The sequence below is a fragment of the Lepidochelys olivacea genome (genome assembly GCF_965140295.1).
Source record: "Lepidochelys olivacea isolate rLepOli2 genome assembly, chromosome: 10".
In the NCBI taxonomy this organism is placed as follows: Eukaryota; Metazoa; Chordata; order Testudines; family Cheloniidae; genus Lepidochelys; species Lepidochelys olivacea.
Window position 1 is genome coordinate 2,377,168 of NC_140420.1, and position 22,975 is coordinate 2,400,142.

The 22,975-nt window shown below is 48.3% G+C and overlaps 1 protein-coding gene across 8 annotated transcripts in view; it reads right to left on the reverse strand.

The window, feature by feature from the left end:
* The window catches only part of TNRC6A (trinucleotide repeat containing adaptor 6A), a 178,794-nt gene that overhangs the window by 106,147 nt on the left and 49,672 nt on the right, over nt 1-22,975 (reverse strand). For all 8 annotated transcript variants that reach the window (XM_084642247.1, XM_084642246.1, XM_084642248.1 and 5 more), the window contains exon 2: nt 17,789-17,862. In XM_084642247.1, the coding sequence (XP_084498373.1) occupies nt 17,789-17,862 (74 nt within the window). The remainder of the gene's footprint in view (nt 1-17,788; nt 17,863-22,975) is intronic.

Here is a 22,975-nt window from a genome sequence, read left to right on the forward strand (position 1 = left end):
AAAATTAAACCTATGTTTTCTTTTGGGGTGAGACCTGGCAGTTTCTTTGGTACATTTTGTTCTTGCCTCGCTCCAAAATTGGGTGGGATTATGTGTCGTTCAGCATCACCACTCAGTTCTGTCTTTGTATTCCCCTGTTACAAAATAACCTCTTGCTTTATGAGGAAATTGCTTTTCTTGCCCCCAGGAACCTCGTTCCAGTCTCCATCAGGAGATTTCAAATGGACTTCAGTGTTTTATTAAAATTCTCCCTCATAATTACCCTTCTCGGGAACACAGGGAGAGTGATGGCTCCGGGTACAGGATCGTGCTGGAACATGCAAGTCACTCTCATATTATTATGCTTAAATTAACAGGGATTTTTTTGTAAATTGAAGACTAATTTTCTCCTGGGAATAGATCATTAAATCACAGAATACTAATGAAAAGTTACAGCATCTGGATGGGAACTGGGCGAGTGTTTGGGGGTTTTTGCGCCAGCAAAATAAAGCTACAATGGAAAGGAAAGAAGCAACAACTTTATATTCAAGAAACACCACAGCAGCCAGAAGTACCAGGGAAAGCCTGACAAAAGCCACATCCCGAACAGCTAGTGTGATTCTTGGGGTGTTAGAGGAAAGGAACAACAGAGGCCTCCATCAACTGAGAAAAGCAAGTGAGAGCAGAAGTTTGGAGCTATGTCTAGGAGAAAGTGAGGGAGGGCCTCCATCATTTTGCCATCTTCTGTGTGAAAGCTGCCTGCCTGTCATCTCTTTCCACTGCAAGAGTTGTGTTATTATGGCGGCTGCTGCGACAGGCATAAGCTAGCGCTGATGGGAACGACATGGGGAGCATGCCAGCCAGGCAGAGAGAGATGGAACTGGTGGATGTACTGCAGGATGAGGCTGGCCCTGGGCCAGCGGCTAATTAGAACTCTGTGCTGCTGAAAGTACGTCAGGCAAACCAGGGACAGCCTTGCCCATCACCCTCGCTCTCCCTGCCTGCCCTGCTGCTGAGGCTCCACTGACCATCACCCTAGCAACGGCGCCAGCTCAAGATGCAATGCATCATGTATTTATTAACGAACAGCCGTTACACTCGAAGGACGTTTTTTTCCAGTTGAACTCAATTTCTTTGGAGCAATAAGGTTCAATAGATACAGGAGCGTGGAAGTGAGGAACTGCCTTTTGGGGGGGGGCACTTGGGAGCATAATGTCTGGGGGGCACAAAATGAGGAAATGCAGATTTCTTTATTGCTTTGATCATACATAATTTAAATATTCAAACTACTTTGGAATTCATTGAATTATACATGAATTGCCCAGGCAGCAGGTTTGTGGTAACTCCTGAAAGGCATTAATTTTATCCCCCCTCTGCCTTTAAAACCTTGAGTAACCTTAAAAATGTTCTTTTTCAAATCCAAATCAGTTGCATCCCAGAATCACCTTGAGAACGGAGTCCATGCCAGCTGACAATGCTGCTGAATTAATGAGGATTTGGTAAGCACGTTCCGCCGCTGGCTTTGAGTTAATGCATCTTTCTGCACTGTTTAGAGTTACTTCAGCATATTTTAAAACTCTTCCATGCCTTATACTTTATTTCAATGTAGGGAAATAACCACTACATTAGCAAGCCTGCAGAACAATGAGATGAGAGCATGGGAAACAGGCAGGGAGGGACCTCACTCAAAGGGAAAGAGCCAGATACTAACAACACTGATGCGTTTGTTTAATCTGCCCAGAGTAGAGCAGAGCCCTGGAAGAGAGGGACCAGCAGGGTCTGTGAAACTGGCATATTCAAATACCCTACTGTGTCCCCTCCCTGCAGCGCCTGCATAATTCCCATTAGCATTAAAGGAAGGGCATGAACAGAGACTGCACCAGTGTTTGTTGCAGTCTTCTGCACAGAGATGGCACTGCCCATTCACTTCAGAGCTAGTCCAGAAATGACTGTCCTAATACATGATCTGCAGCCCTCCTGGCTTAGCTTTAGGGAATCTACAGTCTGATCTGAGGTCTTGTCTATACAGCAAAAATGAAAGCAGTATAAGCAAAAAAAAAAAAAAAAGGCAGTCTTCCAAATGCCCACCCAGGGAGCTAGCCAGGTATGATGACAGCAGTGTAATATACTGGCACAGTTATGCTGGTCATTTCCCCTGTAGACAAGCCCGACACAGACCCCAAACTGGGCGCTTGGGCTCAGCCCCTCCCTCTTTAACTTTGTTTGTAAAGAGAGGGAATGGTCTGTAAATGACCCACTGAGAGCCCCTCTCTGCCTAGTTCCCCAGCTGTGAGACAGGGAGATGGGTTCTGCCCTGCCCCGCAGCCACTGGAAGTGCAGGGGTTGCGTCAAGGTGCAGTTCCACTCTGAAACACGAGTATGTAAACACAACACCCCATAGCTGCTCCCCATGCACGCCGCGAGTCAGAGCCAGACACGGTAATGATGACAAAGACGTCATGTGTTGGCTGCTCTTTGTCTCGCTCAGCCCCGCAGGGCCAACTCAGCAATGGGGGAAGGCACTGGTTCTATTCTGGCTCATGCATCGTCAACAGGAGTGACAGACAAGTTCCAATCACAGGGCCAAATTCTGCCTTCAGCTCCCTCGCTGAAGGCAGTGCAGTTGCACGACTGTAACAGAGGCCAGAACTTGGCCCACAAAACCTACCTTTTAAAGGCAGAGTCAGAGTTGGCTGCAGCTACTGAAATGTGCCCCGGCATGTTTGTTTGTGTATTTATTTTCGGCATTTCTTTGGCACTTGTCCCATGGTCATCAAGTGCTTATCCCATGCTTGGAGAACAGGCCTGACCAGGCTGCCTTGGGGCAGTGGCCAGTACAGGCTGTGTCAGAGGCATGGGCCAGTGCACGTAGCCAGTCTGCGCAATGCTGAACAGGAGGGAAATTCCTCCCTGGCCCTTGCAGGTGATCATCCTACAGCCTCAGGCATAACATCCAATTCCTCTTAAACAGCCCTGAATTCAACATGGCCCTGGGCTTCCCAAGCTTCAACTGTGGCTAGGTGTCATAAAGTTACCCTGTCCCTTTAAAAATCCAGCTGCCCAGTACAAACCTTGGTAACAGAGGATCCATAGGCTGGCTAATGGCTGCAGTGATATTTCCTTCTTTGTTAGAAATGTGCTGCCCTTTCCTCTCCCGGGGCCCCCTGGTTCTCATGTCACAGGAGGAGAGACTGCGCTAGTTCCACTCCACTCTGGAAGCTGTCACTGCCCGTTGTAATTACCAGCCAATATCTGCACCTGGCCCAGTGTCCTAAGCCCTGCCAGCTCGGTGTCCAGAACCCAGGACTGCACAATAGGCAGGCGCTCCAACAGCGAGACAGCTCCCGTGACCCTCGGTGGAAACCCCCACCCCCACCCCGAGCCACCACAAGGGGAGGAAACTGAAGCAGAGACTTTGCAGAGACAAACCCCCATGGGGCTGTGCCCTGGACTCTCACGCCTGGAATCATTTCCCAGTGCACTTTGAATCAAGAACGTGGAATGTACTGCATGCATCTGGCCCGCAGAGATGGCAGCTTGTATTTGCTAGCTAGCCAAGCAGCCAGATGTTTCAGGGAAGGAGGAAACACCAACAGACGCTGCCAGCCTGCACTGCAGACGTGCTGTGAGCCTGCTGCATGGCTTACAACAACACAGGCGGAGAAGAGCAACCATTGCCACAGCTGGACAGTCTGTTTGTCTTGTGTGTGGGGAGGGGGGAGTGTGCAAGGGCCTGGCTGCATTCTCCAGGATCCCACGAGCACCAGTGAGGCCAGAAGTAAAGCAGCCGTTCCTCCAGCTGAGGAGAGCAGGATGCTGCTCTGGAGTACCAGCCAGTGCACCCCGGGGGCCAGAGAAGCTCCTCTTTCCAGTATGGAGACGCAGGCTTCCTGAGGACATTTGGTTTGGCGAAGGTGGGATAGGCCAAGCCAGAAAAAGACTTTATACACTGAAGCAGCCACATGGTGCTGAGATGGCCATGATGCCCAATGCCTTTCCCATGGATGCAAAGTTCTGAACCTGCCCTCTTAGCTTTTGAGAATCCTGCCTAGAGTCTCACCTGGCTTGTCCAGCAGCTTGCTCAGAGAGCCAGATGTAAAAGGACCGGAAGTCCTGGGTTAGTTGGGACAATCCTGAGTCTCCAGGAACAGATTTTGGGACACCTGAAATGTCCCATCTTTTCATCTCATCAGCCAAAATATTGGGATTTTGTAACAAGAAAATATTTGTTCAAGATGAGTTGCTCCGCCAAGTTGAACCAGCTTTGTGTGTGCAAGGTGCTGACAGTCCAGTGGAAGGAGGGTCCAGTGTGATGAACAGCATTGGGGGGTGAAAGGAAAAGTCACAAGAGCACAGACACTATCTGAGTTGATCTTTTGCTTAAATGGAAGGGTAGCCTGATCAATGTTTCATGAGGAACACATTAAGACACTATGTCACTGGGGGAAAACCCTCCATTCTGAAAAAGCATCTGTCTCACTGCTGTAACCCTAAAAAAGTTGCCATACAAATGTCTTTGGTTTTGATTCTGACAATACAGTCACACTATGCACGCAGTCCCTGGAATCCTCCTCTGCAAAGGGAATTCTATCTCTAGCTGATTGGGCAGCCCAAGGGACGGACATAGCTCACTGCTCAGCTCAGCTCTAGGTTTGCGCCCCGGTGGAGGCGTTTGCACACCTGGTCACTTGGCTCACCCTAGATGCTCATGCTCCTGAAGCAGAAATTCCTGGTGCTGCTGCTTTGCATCAGCTTCTTCATTCTTGGATTGCTCCGCTGAGCATGCAGGCCAGGAGGAAACAAAACCAATGCGGGCTGGATCAGCCCTTCTTGTTCACAACTCATTGCTGCTCCAGGGCTAGCTCTGCTCCCAGTTCTCACAGTTCCCCCCTTTCCTCTTCATGGTGCTTCAGTCTCATGGGAAGGCACAGAGGAGCTTGGCAAAAATCACTGTGCCAAGTCGGTGACTGAAATAAAAGACAGTGCGGCACAATGTGTTCATTGCTACAATGGGGCGCGAGATGGCGGCCCAGAGGGCTGTGCCTGGAATTCTCCTTTCTAAACAGCTACAAGGTGAAGTTAGTGCTGGTGAAAAGTGCCAGAACAGCAGCCTTCGAGGCTGAAGTCTACTTATCCACAAAACAGGTACCGTGTGGACAGCTGCACACTGCCCAGCACCCATGTGCATCACCCCTCCCACGGAGGACCCCTTCTAGGGATCAAAGGGAAGCTCAGCCTCCATGACCCATTAATGCCTTGGCTGCTGAGATTGCTAATGAGGGGGCTAATTAGTGCCAGCTGTGATGCTGGGTTTTAGGCTCCAAGGCTCACCAACACATTTAATCCAACAGCCATTAGATGATAATGCCTGTGGTTGCTACCTACCTGGGTCACACATGAGCAGGCAGCTTAGAGGTGAAAAGCCCTATTCCCAATTCCCTGAGCCATTCAGTCCCTCCGACTGTTGGAACCAGTAAAACAGAGAGGCCAGGCCCTATGGGCCAGTCCCATTCCAGAACCTCTCAGGAGTTGGCATTTGAAACGATTTCAAGGAAGTGAGGCCAGTGGCGATCAGAGGAACATAAAAAAGTTCATTGATTTACGATTGTGGAAAATAACCAGGCACCATCAAAAGCAAAAGACTCCTAGACTTTAGAGTCAGCAGCACCTGTCTGTGGACTTGTCCACAACAGATCTATTTCTATAAATATTAGCTAACCCCTTTTAAAACCCTAGTGTGGATTTTAACATGCTTTGGCTGCTCAAGGAGAGTCTTAGAAGGAGAACAGAAGCTGCAACATGACTAGCTAAAACCTGTTCAAATCCAGCTTGCAACCCTGTCCTACACTAGGCTTTAAAATGGGTTGGTTAAAACAAGTTAGCTAACAGCTCCTTTTGTCCTAGCGTGGCCACGGCCATCTGCGTGCCGAGGCATTCCCAGCATGGCCAGCACCACAGCTTCTTGGCAGCACACACGAACAAGAGCAGAGCCTTTGGGCCAGGAAGGCCACTCCTCCTCCTCAAGATGCCATCGGGTTGTTTCCAAGGAGGATATTTGCAAGTCCAAAAGTGCTCTATGGAGAGAGAAAGAGGGAGCCTGAGGGTACTTATAGGCAGCAAAAAGACGCACGGCAGCAACTCTCAGGACCCGGGTCAACTGACTCGAGCTCTCACCGCAGGGCTAAAATTGGAGTGCAGACGTTCAAGCTTGGGATGGAGCCCAGGCTCTGAAGCCTGGCAAGGGGACACCTAGCCTCACAGCATGAGCCCCGTGAGCACTGTGATGCTGGCACACAAGGTGCCCGCTCTTGTCAAGGCTTTAGGCCTCAGCCAAGCACTGACAAATTCATTGCTGGAACCCAGTCTGTTTCACCTGTGTGTTAGACTCAGGTGGGTATTGGACTTAGAACAATGTGTGTAGACTTTATGAAATGCTTGTTAGTAGCGACATGTATAACCCTACTTCTGTCCTGCACTTAGGAAGGAAGAATCCCATGCACCACTGCAGGCTGGCTAAGCAGCAGTTCTGCAGAAAAGGACCTGGGGATTACGGTGGACGAGAAGCTGGAAATGAGTCAGCAGCATGCCCTTGTTGCCAAGAAGGACAACGACATATTGGGCTGTATTAGTCGGAGCATTGCCAGAAGATTGAGGGAAGTGACTGTTCCCCTCTATTCGGCACTGGTGAGGCCACACATGGGCTATTGCATCCAGTTTTGGTTCCCCCACTACAGAAGGAATGTGGACAAATTGGAGAGAGTCCAGCGGAGGGCAACAAAAATGATTAGGGGGCTGGGGCACATGACTTATGAGGAGAGGCTTTGGGAACTGGGGTTATTTAGTCTGCAGAAGAGAAGAGTGAGGGGGGATTTGATAGCAGCCTTCAACTCTCTGAAGGGGGGTTCCAAAGAGGATGGAGCTCGGTTGTTCTCAGTGGTGGCAGATGACAGAACAAGAAGCAGTGGTCTCAAGCTGCAGTGGGGGAGGTTTAGGTTGGATATTAGGAAAAACTATTTCACTAGGAGGGTGGTGAAGCACAGAAATGGGTTACCTAGGGAGGGGGTGGAATCTCCTTCCTTAGAGGTTTTTAAGGTCAGGCTTGACAAAGCCCTGGCAGGGATGATTTAGTTGGGGATTGGTCCTGCTTTGAGCAGGGGGTTGGACTAGATGACCTCCTGAGGTCCCTTCCAACCCTGATATTCTATGATTCTATGACTGGGAGCAACCTGAATCTTTTGTGATCTTTGGTGTATAACAACCAACTATCACGAAGTCCAGCTTGCCAAAGTGGCATGATAGACTGGAGTGCTTAAGGGGACAGTCTGTGACTCCATGGTAAGACGGTTATATTGCTTCAAGAGTTCACATTTGTTACTGGGTGGATGAAATTTAATTATAGACCATACCACCAGCTTGGGGTCTCTGCCCTGCTTCTTGCCAGTCTGCCCTGATGCTGGCACTCCCGGTCATGAGCCACTCCAGACAGCGGGACAAGCCTGAGTCAGTTGACCAGGCCCTTGAGACTCTTGCCATGTTTTGTTGTTGTTTTTTTTTTGCTGTGCCCTAAAACAAATCTGGGCTATCCAGCCACGCTGTTTCTTCCTCTCCTCAGTTAACTCACTCTTCATTATCCTTTCCTACCCTTTTTAATTTCTCTCTAAACTCAACCAGCTATTGCGGTTCAGACTGAAATAATTAATTGGAAAAAAATTGCCACTGTAGGAGAAAAGAGTGATTAAACCCATCCAGCGGACAATGGGGCAATCATCAGCCTAAGCATCTAATTACAGGGTTGGAGAGTATGGATGCAGGGATAATAACAGAGCCTTTTGTAAACTGTGTTGCCGGATGAGCTGAGAGGAGGGTCTGTGCTTGACTTTGCTCCTGGTTTCATTCATGGTTCCCAGAGTGAAAAAAGATATAAATGCAAGAATAACTGATCATTACAGAGTGAATACACATGAAGGGTTGCTGGAAAAGCAAGAGCATCAGGCAACACAAACACCTCTCCCATCCCAGCTCTCGGCTTGCTGGCTATACAGCGCTCGCTTAAGACAAGCAGCTTGGAGGATGGGCTTTCCCTTGAAAGAGACTTTGAGAGAGAGGGAGAGCACAGGAACACTGTGCATTTGGCCAGCCTAACAATACAAGGTAAGAAAACTGGGCACCGATGGAACCCCTGAGCCTGGCCAATTTTTCTAGCCAAACACTTTCCTGCTTGTTAAAGGGCTGCATTCCCCCCACACATCACTAAAGCATCTGACCCCACACACTTCTCCGAACTCCTTGCTGAGTGTCACAGCAACAGGTTTCCTATCTCCCATGCCATGAACAGGGGCAGGACTTTGTTTCATCAAGCCATCAGACACTGACTAGCACAGACGGTCCTGAACACATGATCTATAGCATGGAGGAGGAGGGAATTGCATTCAAACCAATTCTGTCCTCCTGACCCGTCCATGTTTAACTGCGCAGGATGGAGCTAAAATCACAAAGGAGGAGTCACTTGTCACAGCTACTGAATTTGCTACTGCTTATTCTGGGAAGGAGCCTTCCCCAGGGGCTCAACGCAGAACGGCTGCCCCTCAGTGGAACTCACTGCTTCTGAACAGAGATGGCCTCTCTCCAAGCCCTGCAATGCTATGGGGTGTGGCAGACAGCATACTCCAGTATCATGGCCAATGTCCTAGGGATGGCTCTCAATATCTCATTAATCAGAACTGGACTGTGCCAGTTAATATGGCAGTGAAATGGCCCCAGGGACTGGGAACAGAGTAGAGTGGCCACCCCATCCAATCCTCTCGGTGATTGGAGACTGCAGAGTGGCTATTACTGGCCTAAGCAGAATGGGCCATGGGCACTGCACTCTTAACACCTACACACCTGAAATGTCCTGCTCATTCCTAATGGGATGCCCAGTAGATAGGGTGCACTGATCTATGCTCCTGTGAAGAAGGACACCACTATGCAGTAGCACTTACAGGTAGGTGGCAGTATGAGGGTCACTTCTCCTGCGGGAGACAAAAGTCTCTCCAACTCCAAAGCCCTGCTGCTGAAAGAGAAACATACACAGTTTTATCGTCTCAGGCTTACACAGCAAGGCCAACGAGCTGCACCCGACCCCAGGCATGGGTCACAGGGCTTGGCCAGCCAAAGGGCGCAAATCTCAGCTACAACTAGCTCAGGGCAGGTAGCTTGTGCTCTGCAGTTGCCCAAGGCTGCACACTCGGTGCAGGAGATGGCAGGCAGCATACATGGACAAGTAAACATGAGACATAAAGATGGCAGAGGCAAGTGGTCCTAAAATACGTATTATATCCAGCCATTTTCCTTCTGGCTGAGCATGCCCCCCTCCTGTGGAGAGCCACTCTGATGGAATCTTAAGCGGATTCTCTTCTGGAGGAGACATAGCACGGAGGAATGACTTTCTTGACTGTCTGTGGTCATTAAAAATCCATAGCAAAGGTGCCCAGGCTAAACTCTGTAAATTCAGATGCAGTGCGCCTCTTTACTCCCTTAAACTGTTGTGGAGTCCTGCTGGAAGCTGTTGAACAGTTGTTGTGTTTCACCTCAGAGGTGGCTGCATTTCAGTGGTGGGTAAAGTGATCCTGAGATACAGACTGAAATCATTCTGTTGAAATGCTTTGAGAGTATTTGTGGCTTTCACTATCTAATCTAGAACAAAATATTCATAATACAAATGATGGCGTGTTTTATTAAGACTGTTATTAAGGGAAGGCCTGGTTACAAGTCTGTGTGGGGAGATCTGTTTATGCACGTATCTCTTATTGGTACCTACCTCAAAGTGGCACTGGAAGGATTAATTAAGTCATATCTGTAATGCTAGCAGATGCTAGGAAGAAAGGCTTGGTAGAATTAACAACAATAGTGGAAAAACAAGGCCAGCAACACATGACACACAAGAGCCCTGATGGAACAATATATCTCAGCAAGTCTTGGATCATATACCATGTCCCAAGCTCCAAATCCTTCCCTGGACACAGCATCTCGGCATGGTTAGAAAGCTTGTGTGTTCCAATGACCCCAAGAGCTACACCAGTGGGAGCTTTAACACCTGTTAGGGCCACCCAAGCTAGACAGGATCAAGGGTAGGGAACAGACAAAAAGCAGCTGGCTGGCCGGCCCTCCAGACTGGGGGCTGAGTGACAGGACAACCACCTATCCGCATTACAAAGTTACAGAAACATAACAAGGTCAATATGTAGGTAGAGCCTTGTTTGTGGCCTTAGTAGTGTTTAATGGCGTGGAAAGGACTCAGATTCAGAATGTGAAAGAATGTCAAAAGGATGTGGAGTGGGACCTGTAGGATTCCTTTCTCCCAGGGCTACTACCGGCTTTCCTGGCCAATCTGTCCTCTGCACTTACCAAGAAAACGACAATCTCCTCCCCACTCCAACAGTCTCTGCCCCTGTACATCTCCATCTTGCAGCAGGGCAATCCCTGCAGGGTTGGTGGTCACTCCAGGGAAGGGACTGTCACAAAATAATTACTCTAGGGGAAAAAAGCCCCCTGTTCACAGCCCATGAGCCCTTTGGGCTCTGAGGAGACGGAGCCAGCAGCTGGAGAAGGGCACCATGATCAGAGTGTGAGAGGATAAAAGGAGACCTGACAAAACAGCAGCCACAGATTTATGGAATGGAAAAAGGAGCAACTCACAATGAAACAGAGTGTAACAACCCCCGGCACAGTTGTGATGGGATTCAGCCCTAAAGGGTCTGAATCCCTTGTATGCAATCTGCACATATTGAACCCTAGACACAGTCAAACTAACAGAAAGGGATGAACCCTGGGGAACAACAAAGGGTGGAAAATGGAGAATGTACCAAAGAACAAGAATAAACAACCCATCCCATGGTGACTTAGCAATGGAGGGAAGGAGAGTGTGAAAAGCCACATCACTGGCCTGCAATAAATGGCACTGGCCAGCTCAGTGTGGGGAAAGCAGCCAGGAGACTGAAAACAATTCCTTTGTTTTGAGCTCCTCTGGCTTGCAGAAATCTTGTGTGAGCTCAAATTACCAACCTGGCTCCCCCTTTCCGTGCTCCTTCCCAACCCTTAGCAGTCACACCACACATTAAAACACATTTAGCAACCAATCAGGGACCTGTGACTTCCTATAATAAAGACATTTTTCATCTTCACAATCTCAATGAGAGCGAGTTTAAAGTGGTGTGAAATTGCAAACGGTCACGGTGCACTAGCAGCCGAGGTTTCCCTAGGTATCCTTCATCCCAGCAAATAGAGTTCGAGCTGCCCAAAGCATATAAATCTTGAGCAACTCCAAGTCACTTTGAGTAATAGTTCATTTTCTGATTTAATTTTGACTGTGACCGCAGCTTCTAAAAGGCATTTTCAGCTGCGGGCTGGTTTGGGGTCTTTTTCCTCCCCAAGAGCTAACCCAAGAAGAGAGGCAGTTTCGCTCCAGCTCATGACTGAATCTCAGCACAGCCACAGCGAGGGAGATGAGCACACAGTCATTGGTGCTAAGCCCAGCAGGAGAGCAGCGGGAGTCCAGCAGTGGATTACCAAACCGAGCTCATGACGAGCACAGATGCTGCTCGACTCCCTGCCCACAGGAAATTAAGCAAGCCCTAGCCCGTAGCATGCATGGTGTCTGCCCAGCTAAGCCCAGGCACTAGGAGGAGCTGGAGACAATGCAGTACAGGCAGATCATGCTAAGGAAAGTTGGGCCTGCAGCCTGGTCAGGAGCCTATCTAGAAATTCAGCCTCAGCTTAAGTCATCACAGCTCAGCCCCAATTTCAATGGTGATGGTATCAGCCTAGGGCAGGGATGACTTTGGGTCACAGCGGCCTGCCAGGACTTGGGGTAAGGAGCGAGATCCCAGGCCGCCTTGCTGGTTAAAATGAAAGGAATCTCTCTCCTCTCACGTGAGCACTACTTCGCGTTGTCACTGTTGGTGAATGGATCACATTTGGAAGTGGGCTGAGCTGCTGGCCTGTTCTTCGTGTGGCTGCTACCCTGGCCAGGGGTGCGGGTGTTATTCGATCAGCCACAGGGGTCTGGCTCACGAAAGAAGCAGCTGCTGTGGCAAGGGCACTGTCACACATCTCGCAGTCAGCAGCTCGCCAAGGGTCCACCTTCCTGCGGGAGAGGAGCTGAACTAACTGCTCTGCTGGTTCCTTTCTAGACTGTTCCCGAGGAGGAACTAGTGACGCGCTCCAAGCGCTTTGGCCTCGTCAGGATGGTCTCTGGCAGCTTCAAGCTGCTGCCCGTTTTCCCCCGGTGTAGCAGTTGTACATGACTTGCATCTCCAGTGCTTGGCCAATCCACAGGGCTGCTCCAGTCCTCCGCCGGCCCCAGGAATTGAAAGCTCAGGGCTGTATTAGTAATGGGCCCCTGTGTTTACAGTTAGTCTGTTAAGAGCAGGAATCTCACTCCAAACTGCTCTAGGACAAATAAATAAATAGGCAGCAGGCCCTGAAGAGAGGACTTGCCAGTAATGAACCAGGGTGACTGGTTCTCAGCCTGCTGTCACCACACTCAAGTTATGGCCGACACTGCTCAACTGCCCGACAAATGTGTTATTTGCCATGTTTTGGCCTAAACCGTTGACTGTAGCTAGAACATGGGGCCTGCCTCCCCGTCCCTGACTCCCTTCACAATGCACCATGGTGACAGGGAACAGTTCCACCTAAGGGACACACCACAGAGCCTTTCAGCACCAGTGCCAGGTGACAAAAGGACATTGGCAGCACCTCTAGCCCTTTATGTCTCTGCAGCACAGCCACAGCCCGGGCAAGCTCCCGCCCGTCCACCCTGTTGATACTGTGCAGGCCTCGCGAGCTGTGCGTCTCCTCTGCCCCAGTACATATGGCAGCACCAACGGCTACAGAGGGTGCCTGGTCAGTCATAAACAGAGAACCTCGTCAGAGACTCACAACAGAAAGCCATCACGGGCTACGCCCATCAACATGCTAGATGCCAGTTGTGGCCATGGGCAGATCCCACTTCTCATGTAACAAACTGCATGCCCACCAAATCAAACCAAGGCCCCACACAGACATACAGCAGCTTCTGATCCACTCTGTCTTTATTGCTCTACTTCCTGCATCCTCGTTTATATTAAACCATGCTGCAACATAGGCCGGGACATCTACCCACTCCGCCATTCAGACCCTGTAGCTCGAGTCTGGATCTTTCCCTTGGATCTCCGCTCTAGCTTCTGGAAATAATCATTCATCCTGTCTTCACTTCCGCCCAAAGATTTCCCTTTTAACACAGTCAACACTGAAGGGTCCTTCTCTTTCCTGCACCATTCAGGTCTTAAAAGATGCTCTCCTAGGTGTCCCTGCTCGGCTGCTACCCAGAAGTCTTTTATTTCCAAGTTCAATAGATTTCTCCAGGCGTGTGATGACTTCATTTTCTTAAACTGAACCCCTGTCCTGCTGCACCAGCCTAGGACGCTGCCCTTGAACCCAGCCCCACTCGCAGGGGAAGGCATATTCCTAGCATAATCTCCTGGTGATTCTGTTCCCAAGACTCCTCAAGCTGGCTGAGAAGTGGAGGCATCACTGGGCCTTTCAGAGAGGACACTGCCTTTCCCTGCTGCCCCCACCATGTGCACTTGTCCTCTCCCTAGTGGGGCTATCCATTCTGGAGCTGGCCTGAGCAGAGCTCATGGAGTGTCACACCTCTTTGCTACCCTGATACAGTCCTCTTTCCCTTATCACATCCACACATTTTCTTCATGCCAGCGAAGAATGGGCATGGGGGAGGGGCAACCCGCTGGGAGGCTGCCAAGGTGCTCGCCAGTCAGCTGCATAGGGGTGAAAAAGAGAACAGGCCCCTTCCTTTAGTCCCCTCAGGGAGATGAAATCATCGCCCTTACAACATGGAAGGGCCAAAATAGAGTTCGGAGAGTAAATAGCTAAAGGTGCAAAAAGAAACAGGAAAGTCTTAAACTCAGTCAGAAGCAGGAAGCCTGGGAAAGAATTGGTGAATCTGCTGGATCACCCGGAGTTACAGCGGAGCAATCTGGGAAGACGAGGAAAGTGCTGAGAAGCTAGATGATTTCTTTGCACCAGTCTTCACTGCAGAGAACGTTGGGGAGATTCCTACATCGCACCTGCTCCTTCTGGTAACAAAGCTGAGGTGCGCTCAGAGGCTGAGGTGGCGGAAAAAGAGATCTGAGGCAAACTGATCATTTAAAAAGCAATTAGCTACCGAGCCAGCTGGTCCAGCCAAGAGGTCTGAAGGAGCATAGGGCTGAAGTAGTTGAGGGGCTAACAAAAATCTGCAATCTCTCATTGAAAACATCCACTGTTCCAGAGGACTGGAGGGTAGCTAATATTGTAAGTATATCTTAAAAAGGCTCTAGGAGAATTGTAGAGCAATGAGCCTTACATCCGTACCTGGTGAATTGGTTAAAATGATAATTAAAAACAGAATAGCAAAACCCCTGGAAGATCATAACGTGACAGGGTCTAACCAGCAGGATTTCTGCAAAGGAAAATCGTGTCTCACTAATCTCTTAGAATTCTTTGAATGTGTCAGAAAAGCAGTGGATAAAGGAGAACCAGTTGACCAAATAGTTTTAGATTCAAATAAGCTAAGTCATCAACCAGTGAGATACAAAGTATTGTCACGGATCAAAAACTGGCTGAGACACAGAAAGCAAGGAATGCGATTAAATGGTCAATTTGCACCATGGGAAAAGGTTAACAGAGGAGGCAGCAGGATTCCATACTACGTCCCTGTGTTGTTGAATATATTCATGAAGGGAGGTGAGTAGTGAGGGAGCCACCTGTGCATATGACACGTACATTTCTACACTGCAACGAAAGACACACGGTGCAGCCATGGCTGGTCTGGGCCAGCTGGCTCAGGCTCTCCGTGCTCAGGGTCTGGAGCTATAAAATTGATGCGTAGATGTTCAGGCTCTGGCTGGAGCCTAGGATCTAGGACCCTCTCGCCTTGTGGGGACTCAGAGCCCAGGCCCAAAATGTTTACACTGCAATTTAATAGCCCCACAATCTGGGCCCCGCGAGCCTGACTCAGCTGACCTGGGCCAGTCGCAGGTCTTTCATTGCAGCGTTATTTAGGCCAGTCAGAACCAGAGAGGATGGTGAGGAACTTCAAAGAGACCTAAACAAGCCAGGGGAATAGGCAACATGATGGCAAATGAAGTCCAGGGTTGATGAACACAAAGTAATGTACACTGGAGGGGAAAATTTAAACTACGTATGCACCTTACAAGGGTCTAGATTAACCGTATCAGCTCAGGTCAGGGACCTGGGCACTACTGTAGACAGCTCAATGGAGACCTCTGCTCAATGTGCAGAAGTGGCAAAGTTTGCAGATGATACAAAATTACTCAAAATAGTTTAATCCAAAACAGACTGCAAAAAGTTACAAAGGGATCTCACTTTAAACTGGGTGACTGGGCAACAAAATGGAACATGAAATTCAGTGTTGATCAATGCAAAGTTATGCACACTGGAAAACATAATCCCAGCTACACGTACAAAACGATAGGGTCTAAATGATCTGTTACCACTCAAGAAGGAGATCTTGGAGTCATTGTGGTTAGTTCTCTGAAACCATCTGCTCAATGTGCAGCAGCAGTCAAAAAAGCGAACAGAATGTTAGAAACTATTAGGAAAGGGACAGATGATAAGACAGTAAATATCATAATGCCACTTTATGAATCCATGCTACACCCACATCTTGAATACTCTGTGCAGTTATGGCTGCCCTATTTCAAAAAAGATATATTAGAAACGGAAAAAGGACAGAGAAGGGCAGTAAAAATGATTAAGGGTATGGGGCAGATTCCATATGAAGAGAGATTAAAAAGACAGGGACAGTTCAGCTTGGAATATGACAGAGGTCTATAAAATCGTGACTGGTGTGGAGAAAGTGACTAGGAACATGTCATTTACCCCTTCACATGACACAAGAACCAGGGATCACCATATGAAATTAATAGGCAGCAGGTTTAAAATAAACATAATGAAGTACTTCTTCATACAACACAGTCAACCAGGGGAACTCGTTGCCAGGGGATGTAGTGAAGGCCAAAAATATAACTGGGTTGAAAAAAGCACTAGATAAGCGATAAGTTGGCTATTAGCCAAGACTGTCAGGGACGTAACCCTATGCTCTGGGTGTCCCTAAACCTCTGATTGCCAGAAGGTAGGAGTGGATGACTGGGGATGGATCACACAATAATTGCCCTGTTCTGTTAATTTCCTCTGGGGCACCTGGCACTAGCCACTGTCGGAAGACAGGATACTGGGCTGGGTGGACCATTGGTCTGACCCAGTATGGCCATTCTTATTGATTGTTCATAGCAGGGAGAGTGTCACGGAGTGTGGGGGAGTCCAGGCCCTGCACCCTGCTTCCTGGGATTCACTGAGACTCTCAGCCAGCCAGTAAAACAGAAGGTTTATTGGACAACAGGAACACAGTCCAAAACAGAGCTTGTGGGTACACCCAGGACCCCTCAGTCAAGTCCTTCTGGGGGAGCAGGGAGCTTAGACCCCAGCCCTGGGGTTCCCTGTGTTCCTCCACCCATCCCCAAACTGAAAACTAACCTCCCCCAGCAGGCTCTCTCCTGCAGCCTGTCTTCACATTCCTGGGCAGAGGTGTTACCTCCCCCTCCCCCTCCTGGCTCAGGTGACAGGCTCTCAGGTCTCCCATCCACAGGGCACATTCCCAGGTCAACACTCCCCCCTCCCTGCTGCGTCACATCGTCACAGAGAGGTAGGTGAGAACAAGCACGTCTTGTCCCTGGGGGATTACACTGCACCTGCCCACTAGTTCAGGATGCTGCACTCACTGGAGGCCAGGAGTGCAGCACGTTGCAATTCCTGCAGAAACACAAAAACTATCAGCATCTCAATCTGCGCTTTTGTGCTGGGCACAGATTTAATTTAAAATGTTTCATGGGCTCACTGTAAAGAAACAACCAAGCAGTTAGGAATATCAGTGAAGGTGGGAACCCTGAGTCACTGCCAGACATCCTCCAAGTGGTTCTCACTCACAGAAACATTTAATTACATCGACTTAGACTGGTAACATCTGAAACTGGGTAAGCGAATCTGACCTGGAAAAGAGCCACTGCTCAGAGCCAGCCTGCAGCAGCTGGCAAAGACGAGGGCTTGGGTGAGGAGCAAAGCCTAAGCAGCCTGCAACAGACTAAAATGCTTCAACCAGTGAACCCAGTGGGCCTGAATGCAGACACAGACACATGCTGTCCAGAGGCAGCTTTCGTTTTGCTTTGTGGCTATGGGCTCAATCCTGCAAGGTGCAAGCTCTCGAGCCTCAATCCATCAAAGCACGGAAGCAGTCCCATTTGAACGAGACTAGTGAGATCAAAGAAAGGCATTCAGGGACTAGTGCCACCCTCATTACTAGGTGGGCATGGTGGTCTAAGGATTGTGTCAATGAACAGAAGGGATGGTCAGTGGGGCTTTAATTTAGCCAGCGATGAGCCCTGGTCCTTCAGGAGCCTCAATCATGCTTACTGTGTCGCGTGAGATTCAAATGAAGAAGGGACTCTCCCCACCCCCAGTCCCAGCAGCTACAATGAGAAGAAAAGCCAGATGGGCAAAGAGTAGGTCTGTGGGTATCAGCAGAAGGGACATTATCCCACAAAAGGACACGGCTGTCATCAGCAGCGGTAGCGACACAGAGCTAAGTTACACAAAGTTCACAAGAAAAGCTCCCGTGATCTAACTCATAATGAAAAGGAAAGTGACCAAGGGGTAACCAGGGTCCACGCCGGGGCCTGCTCAGGAATGAAAAGCCGCGCAGCAGCCTTACTGTTCAATGTCTTCTTGCACCAGAAGGTAGAAGGCCTCTTCTTGGCACTTAAAGGAGGATGACTCTTCTTTGACCTTTATGGAAACAAAAGACACAACAGTCCTCAGTGCCATGGTGATTGAGTATCCTGAGCACAAAGATCTTGACGCAGAAAACACGGGCCCTGGTTCTCCACCCTTCTGCATCTGGGCAGTGAGCGCAATGTGTTGCTGCTCTGGGTTGGTGGCACGTTTGCACAAGTTTTGTACCAGTGTAAAGGACTGCACAAGGTGCAGCTCAATGGAAAACCAGGCCCAGAAGACCTTGGGGAGGGTCTTTCACAACAGGGAGAACTGCCAAACACATTAGATGAAAGCAGGGACTGGCCAGTGATTTTTTCACCCCTTTTTTTTCTTTTTTTTTTGCGGGCACATAACCATTTCCTGACTACTGCAGAGATTTAGGTTTAATGAGGGCTTTCCTCCTGCCTGAGCCCAGCTGCTGGGTCCTATGGGGAAGTCAGAGCACTGTTTGGGACATCACACTAATTTCCGTATGATGTCATGATTGCACTACAGGGTCCTGCAAGAACTGGGAGGGAGATTCTAGCCCACAGACTCAAAGCTAACACAGAGGGTAAGAAGCCAAGCAAACTGCTGTTTAACCTGAAAGACCCTTTGTTGAAATCTGTCCACATGTGATTGTTCCCGCGGTGCAGCTGAACTGTGAGTGCTCCATCCTCTCCTCCAAGTATGCAAATTGACAACACCTTATCAAACTTCTTTGTGAAGTGCAAACGCCTCTGCGAGCTGCAGTATGCTGGGGGGTGTAAGCAAGTCTCCAAGGCACCACACTGTCAACTAGATTTAGACCCGATATTTTGACTTTGCAAAGGGGAAAAAATGTGATTTACAAACCTGATACAAACAGAAAAGGCTCCTTCGATATTTTTGAATAAACTCCGTGAAAGCAGGGTGCAGCGTTGTTGGAAACCAAAACACAAAAGTACTGAACTATGCATGAGAAACAGCAAGCAAAACTGACCAGTCCAACGTCACTGCCCAAGCTGAGTGCAATTCTAAAGAAATAAAGGGTACAAACGGTAAACAGTGTGATCTATATCCTGCAATTGAATCGGTGAGGGTGGAACTCTGCAGTCCCACTGGCTTCAGGTGGGGCTCCATGTGGCTCAGGTTTTATTATCTGTCGCTTTGTGTAGAGGAGGGTTTTGTGGTCTGAGGATAGAGCGCATTAGCTAGCTTGGTCTAACACACGCTCTTCAGCATGTGCGAAAATGATCGCGTTAAAGCCGTGTCTTCCTGACAGGCTTTACTTTCACCATGTTAGCATGTGCTTGTGCCTTGACTAGAAGATGTTAGCTGGAGCTAGCTAATGTGATCTCACATCATACCTTAAAATCCTAAACAAAACCTAAGAGGACATCAGTGTCACGGTCCATTGGGGCTGCAATCCAGACCAGTGAGGGGTTGTGTCACCACCTTCCCTGTAACCCTGGGGGCCCTGCAATGCTTTTTTGCTATAGCTCCCAGCTTGCAATGGTCACAGCCAGTCTATACGAGTGCAGGAAACAGCCCATGTGCAAGACAGCCCTGGTTCAGCAGCTCTGATCCCAGCAGCCAGTCTACAGGCCCCCACTGCACTCTGGCTTCCGCTAGCCATGGTTCCAGCCAACAAACCCCACACTGGAACAGAAGGGGTTAAGAGTCTATACTGGACCCAGCTAGCCCTGCCCCTCCAACCCTGCAGAGCATGCTCCAGCTGGAGACAGGGTTAAAAAGGGAGCATCCCAGCTCAAAAGAGACCCTCCCTGACACCCCAAGGACTGCATGCTGAGTCCGGCTGGGGCTGACAATTTGGTTTCCCTTTTCTATTTTCTTTCTCCTTTTCTGGGACTGGAAGCGGAGAGAGCAGTGGTAGGAAGTGACCCTAGGAGGGTAACACAGAGGGTCCACAACCCTGCCCAGGGGTCAATGCTGCTGACCCTCTAGGGTGCTGGGTCAGAGCCCGGTGGAGTGGAGGCTCCCTGCAGATCCCATTAGATGATCTCAACACACTCCCAGTCCTGAATTTTCCCAAAATCATGTGCCCTGGAGCGTCCAGCCCTCTCCTGGCCAATTCTGAGAAATAAGGTTTGTTGTGCTTTTGTCTCTTTAATGGCACATCACAGCTCATTAACTGGGGTAAATACACCCCTCCCTGCAAACACAGCACTGAGCTGGGTTACAGTAAAAAAATAAAACAAATTGATTAACAGTAGGACATAGGTGAAGAGATGCCAAGTAAAAGGAATAAAGTTAGAAAGGGTGACAAACAAATACAAATGAAAACATGCATCTAAAAGTCTAAAACTTAATTTAGCAAGTTTACAGGCTTTGTTCAAGATGGTTTCTCACAAATCTTTTTTCCAGCCGTGGGTAACTTTCCCTCAGTCAGGACCTTCCATAGAAGTACAAGCCGCTGGCTTCCCTTGCCTGCCCAGGTGAAAGATCATTGCTAAACAGATTTCTCACATAGATTCAGTTCCCAGAGACTTCCACCCCTCCTTGGCTGAAGGACCCAGCTTTCTCAGCTGGCAAGAGCTCTGGCCCCTTACGTCTGTCTAATGATGGATGCCAAAGATGGCTTCAGCCCTTGACCTTGCTTATCTCTTCCAAACTTCAATGACCTCATTTCAAGAGGCAGGATGACCTCATGCTGTTCTCTTCCTCTGGGCTTCCCATTTCCTTCTTGATTTCTATGTAAAAAGGGCTTCCATAGTTTCTGGTCACACCTTGCTTAGTTTCTGGAGACAGGTCAATAGCTGCCTTCTCTCCTGTCTGGGGGAAAGCCTGTTTCGCCCTTTGTTTGGTCACAAACTGTAAAGCCTAATAATAAGTATCCATAATTTCTTATGTAGTATTAATACATACAAAATCACAATGATATTAATCACCAGTGTGTCATAGGCATTCATAAAGCACCTCACTTGATAAACTTTTGTAATACAGTAATATTGTATAGAATCAGTTGATTCAATTGCTTATCACTTAAGGGTCAGACCCCCAGTCTTTATAGACCAGCAAATCTTTGAAACGTAACATCCAGCCCAAGTTTCTCTCCTGCTAGGACACCATGCTGTCTCCTGCCCCATTTGTTAGTTTTCTAGCTTTGTTTACCTCATATGTAATTAGAATTTCATTGTCTCAACCTGATGACCAAGCTGGACCGAGAAGCATATACACATTCCTTGTTTACCAACACCCCCTGACTTGCCTGGTTTAAACACATTTTAGTTATCATTCCAGTTATATCCATAACTCGTGATGAAAATTCCATGCATATGTTTCACAAGAATATTAATGATCAGGGAGTTATTAGTTTTCCAACGACATTTTACATGGTACCTTTTAGATACAGATTGTAACTATAGCAAGTTGGGGCACACTGAACTGGTTAGAGCAGCTGAAACTCACTATACAATACCTTGCCCTCTGGCACTGGGATGCTCTTAGGATCACAATCAGTAACAAAGGCAAAGGCGTTTTTAAAACATCTGTCAGTTCAGGTTGCCTGTTCCCTGGACTGAATGTACTCCCGGCTATGAATTGCTATTCAGATTATGTCCCTCACCACACCCCAATGTTTTACATTTTCCTTGCATAAAAATGAATTTTATGGATTATTATTTTTTCCTCAAACAGTCTAGAAGAAAACAAATGTGACTGAATCTATGTTGCAACTGAATCTATGTTGTTCTCACTCTAAGTCAATCAGTTCCATCCAAGAACAAACACACTAACAGAACAGGTCTGGCGGAGTCATAATACATACAGCCTAATTAATCACATTACTCATGAAAATATATTGGTATAATTAATAACACAAGGCATCTATATTGGCCTCTGTGGCGCAGCAAATTACAAGGCAGTAATACTTGGACATGTTGACCTGGATTTCATACATAATCCATCAAGCCATTCCTGCCAGATCGAGTCTCCAGAGACAAGAACAATACAAAAATGATAATTAAACAAAAGCAAGATGGACAGCAGTAGTGTAACATTCATCATTCCCAATATCCCATGGAAGGGGTTGGGATATTCTGATTTTGTCCTGCACATTCTTGTGCTTTCCTCTGTGAAGCTTTTGGTATTTTAATAGGCCTGGATGGGGATACATTACTGTTAATTATGAATAAGAATAAATTATAGCTTGGTGAATGAAGGCATATGGCAATATCATTATACAGGCGTAGCAGCCCTGAAGGCTTTCAAAAGGGTTCCTGTGGATGGGTTACAGTGGATGGGTTGCGCGGTGATGTGCATCTGAGATCCATTGCCCAAACGGTCAGAGCTCTACCTTAGCACCGATCCCTGCATCACAAAGACCAGGCCCATCTAAAGGCCTTGCATCTATGAGGGTTACTTCTCTCCAAAGGGAAGTGTGGTCAAAGTGAGGGAGTCAGACTTAGCGTACATACTGCATTCCTGTGGCTGCTGTTAATAAATCACTACAGGCAGCATGAGGCCCAGACACCACACAAATGCAAACGGAACATAGAGACCAACCATCGATGGAACACACACACTGTATGGTACGGCCTCCTAATTCCACAAGAAGTACGCTAATGAGCAACATGTGGGATGGGGGAATCACTGGCTGAGGCAATCTTTAGACAAGTGACTAGTGACTGGCTAAGAGATGGAGAACAAAGAGTGGGAATGAGTGCTCCATGCTCACCACAGAAGGAAGTTAATAGCTGGGTGTCCTAAGAATCCGCACTGGGGCCAGTGGTATTTCGTATGTTTCCCAGTGATCTGGTAGAATAATTGACCCATGTGGAATCAGAATCTGTAGCTAACACAAGATTAGTCAGACTAGTCAGGTCTAGAGAGGAGTGAAAAGAACTTCAGAAGGACCCAAAAAATACCAGGTAAAAAGGGTAACGCACTGAGAAATGAAACTCAGCCCGACAAGTGCAAATGGAAGGAACCGTGAGCTACTCCTACACACTGATTGTTCTAAAGAGACTAACCACCTAGGAGAAAGATCCAGCTGCTGCAGTGGGCAGCACAATAAAGACCTCCACTCAAAGCACATATTAGAATGGCGTTCCATGTGTAGGCGGCACGGTGTCCTTCTCCAAAAGGAAACCGCAAAAATAGAATAGGCCCAGAGAAGGGCAACCAAACTAAATTAGAGACCTGG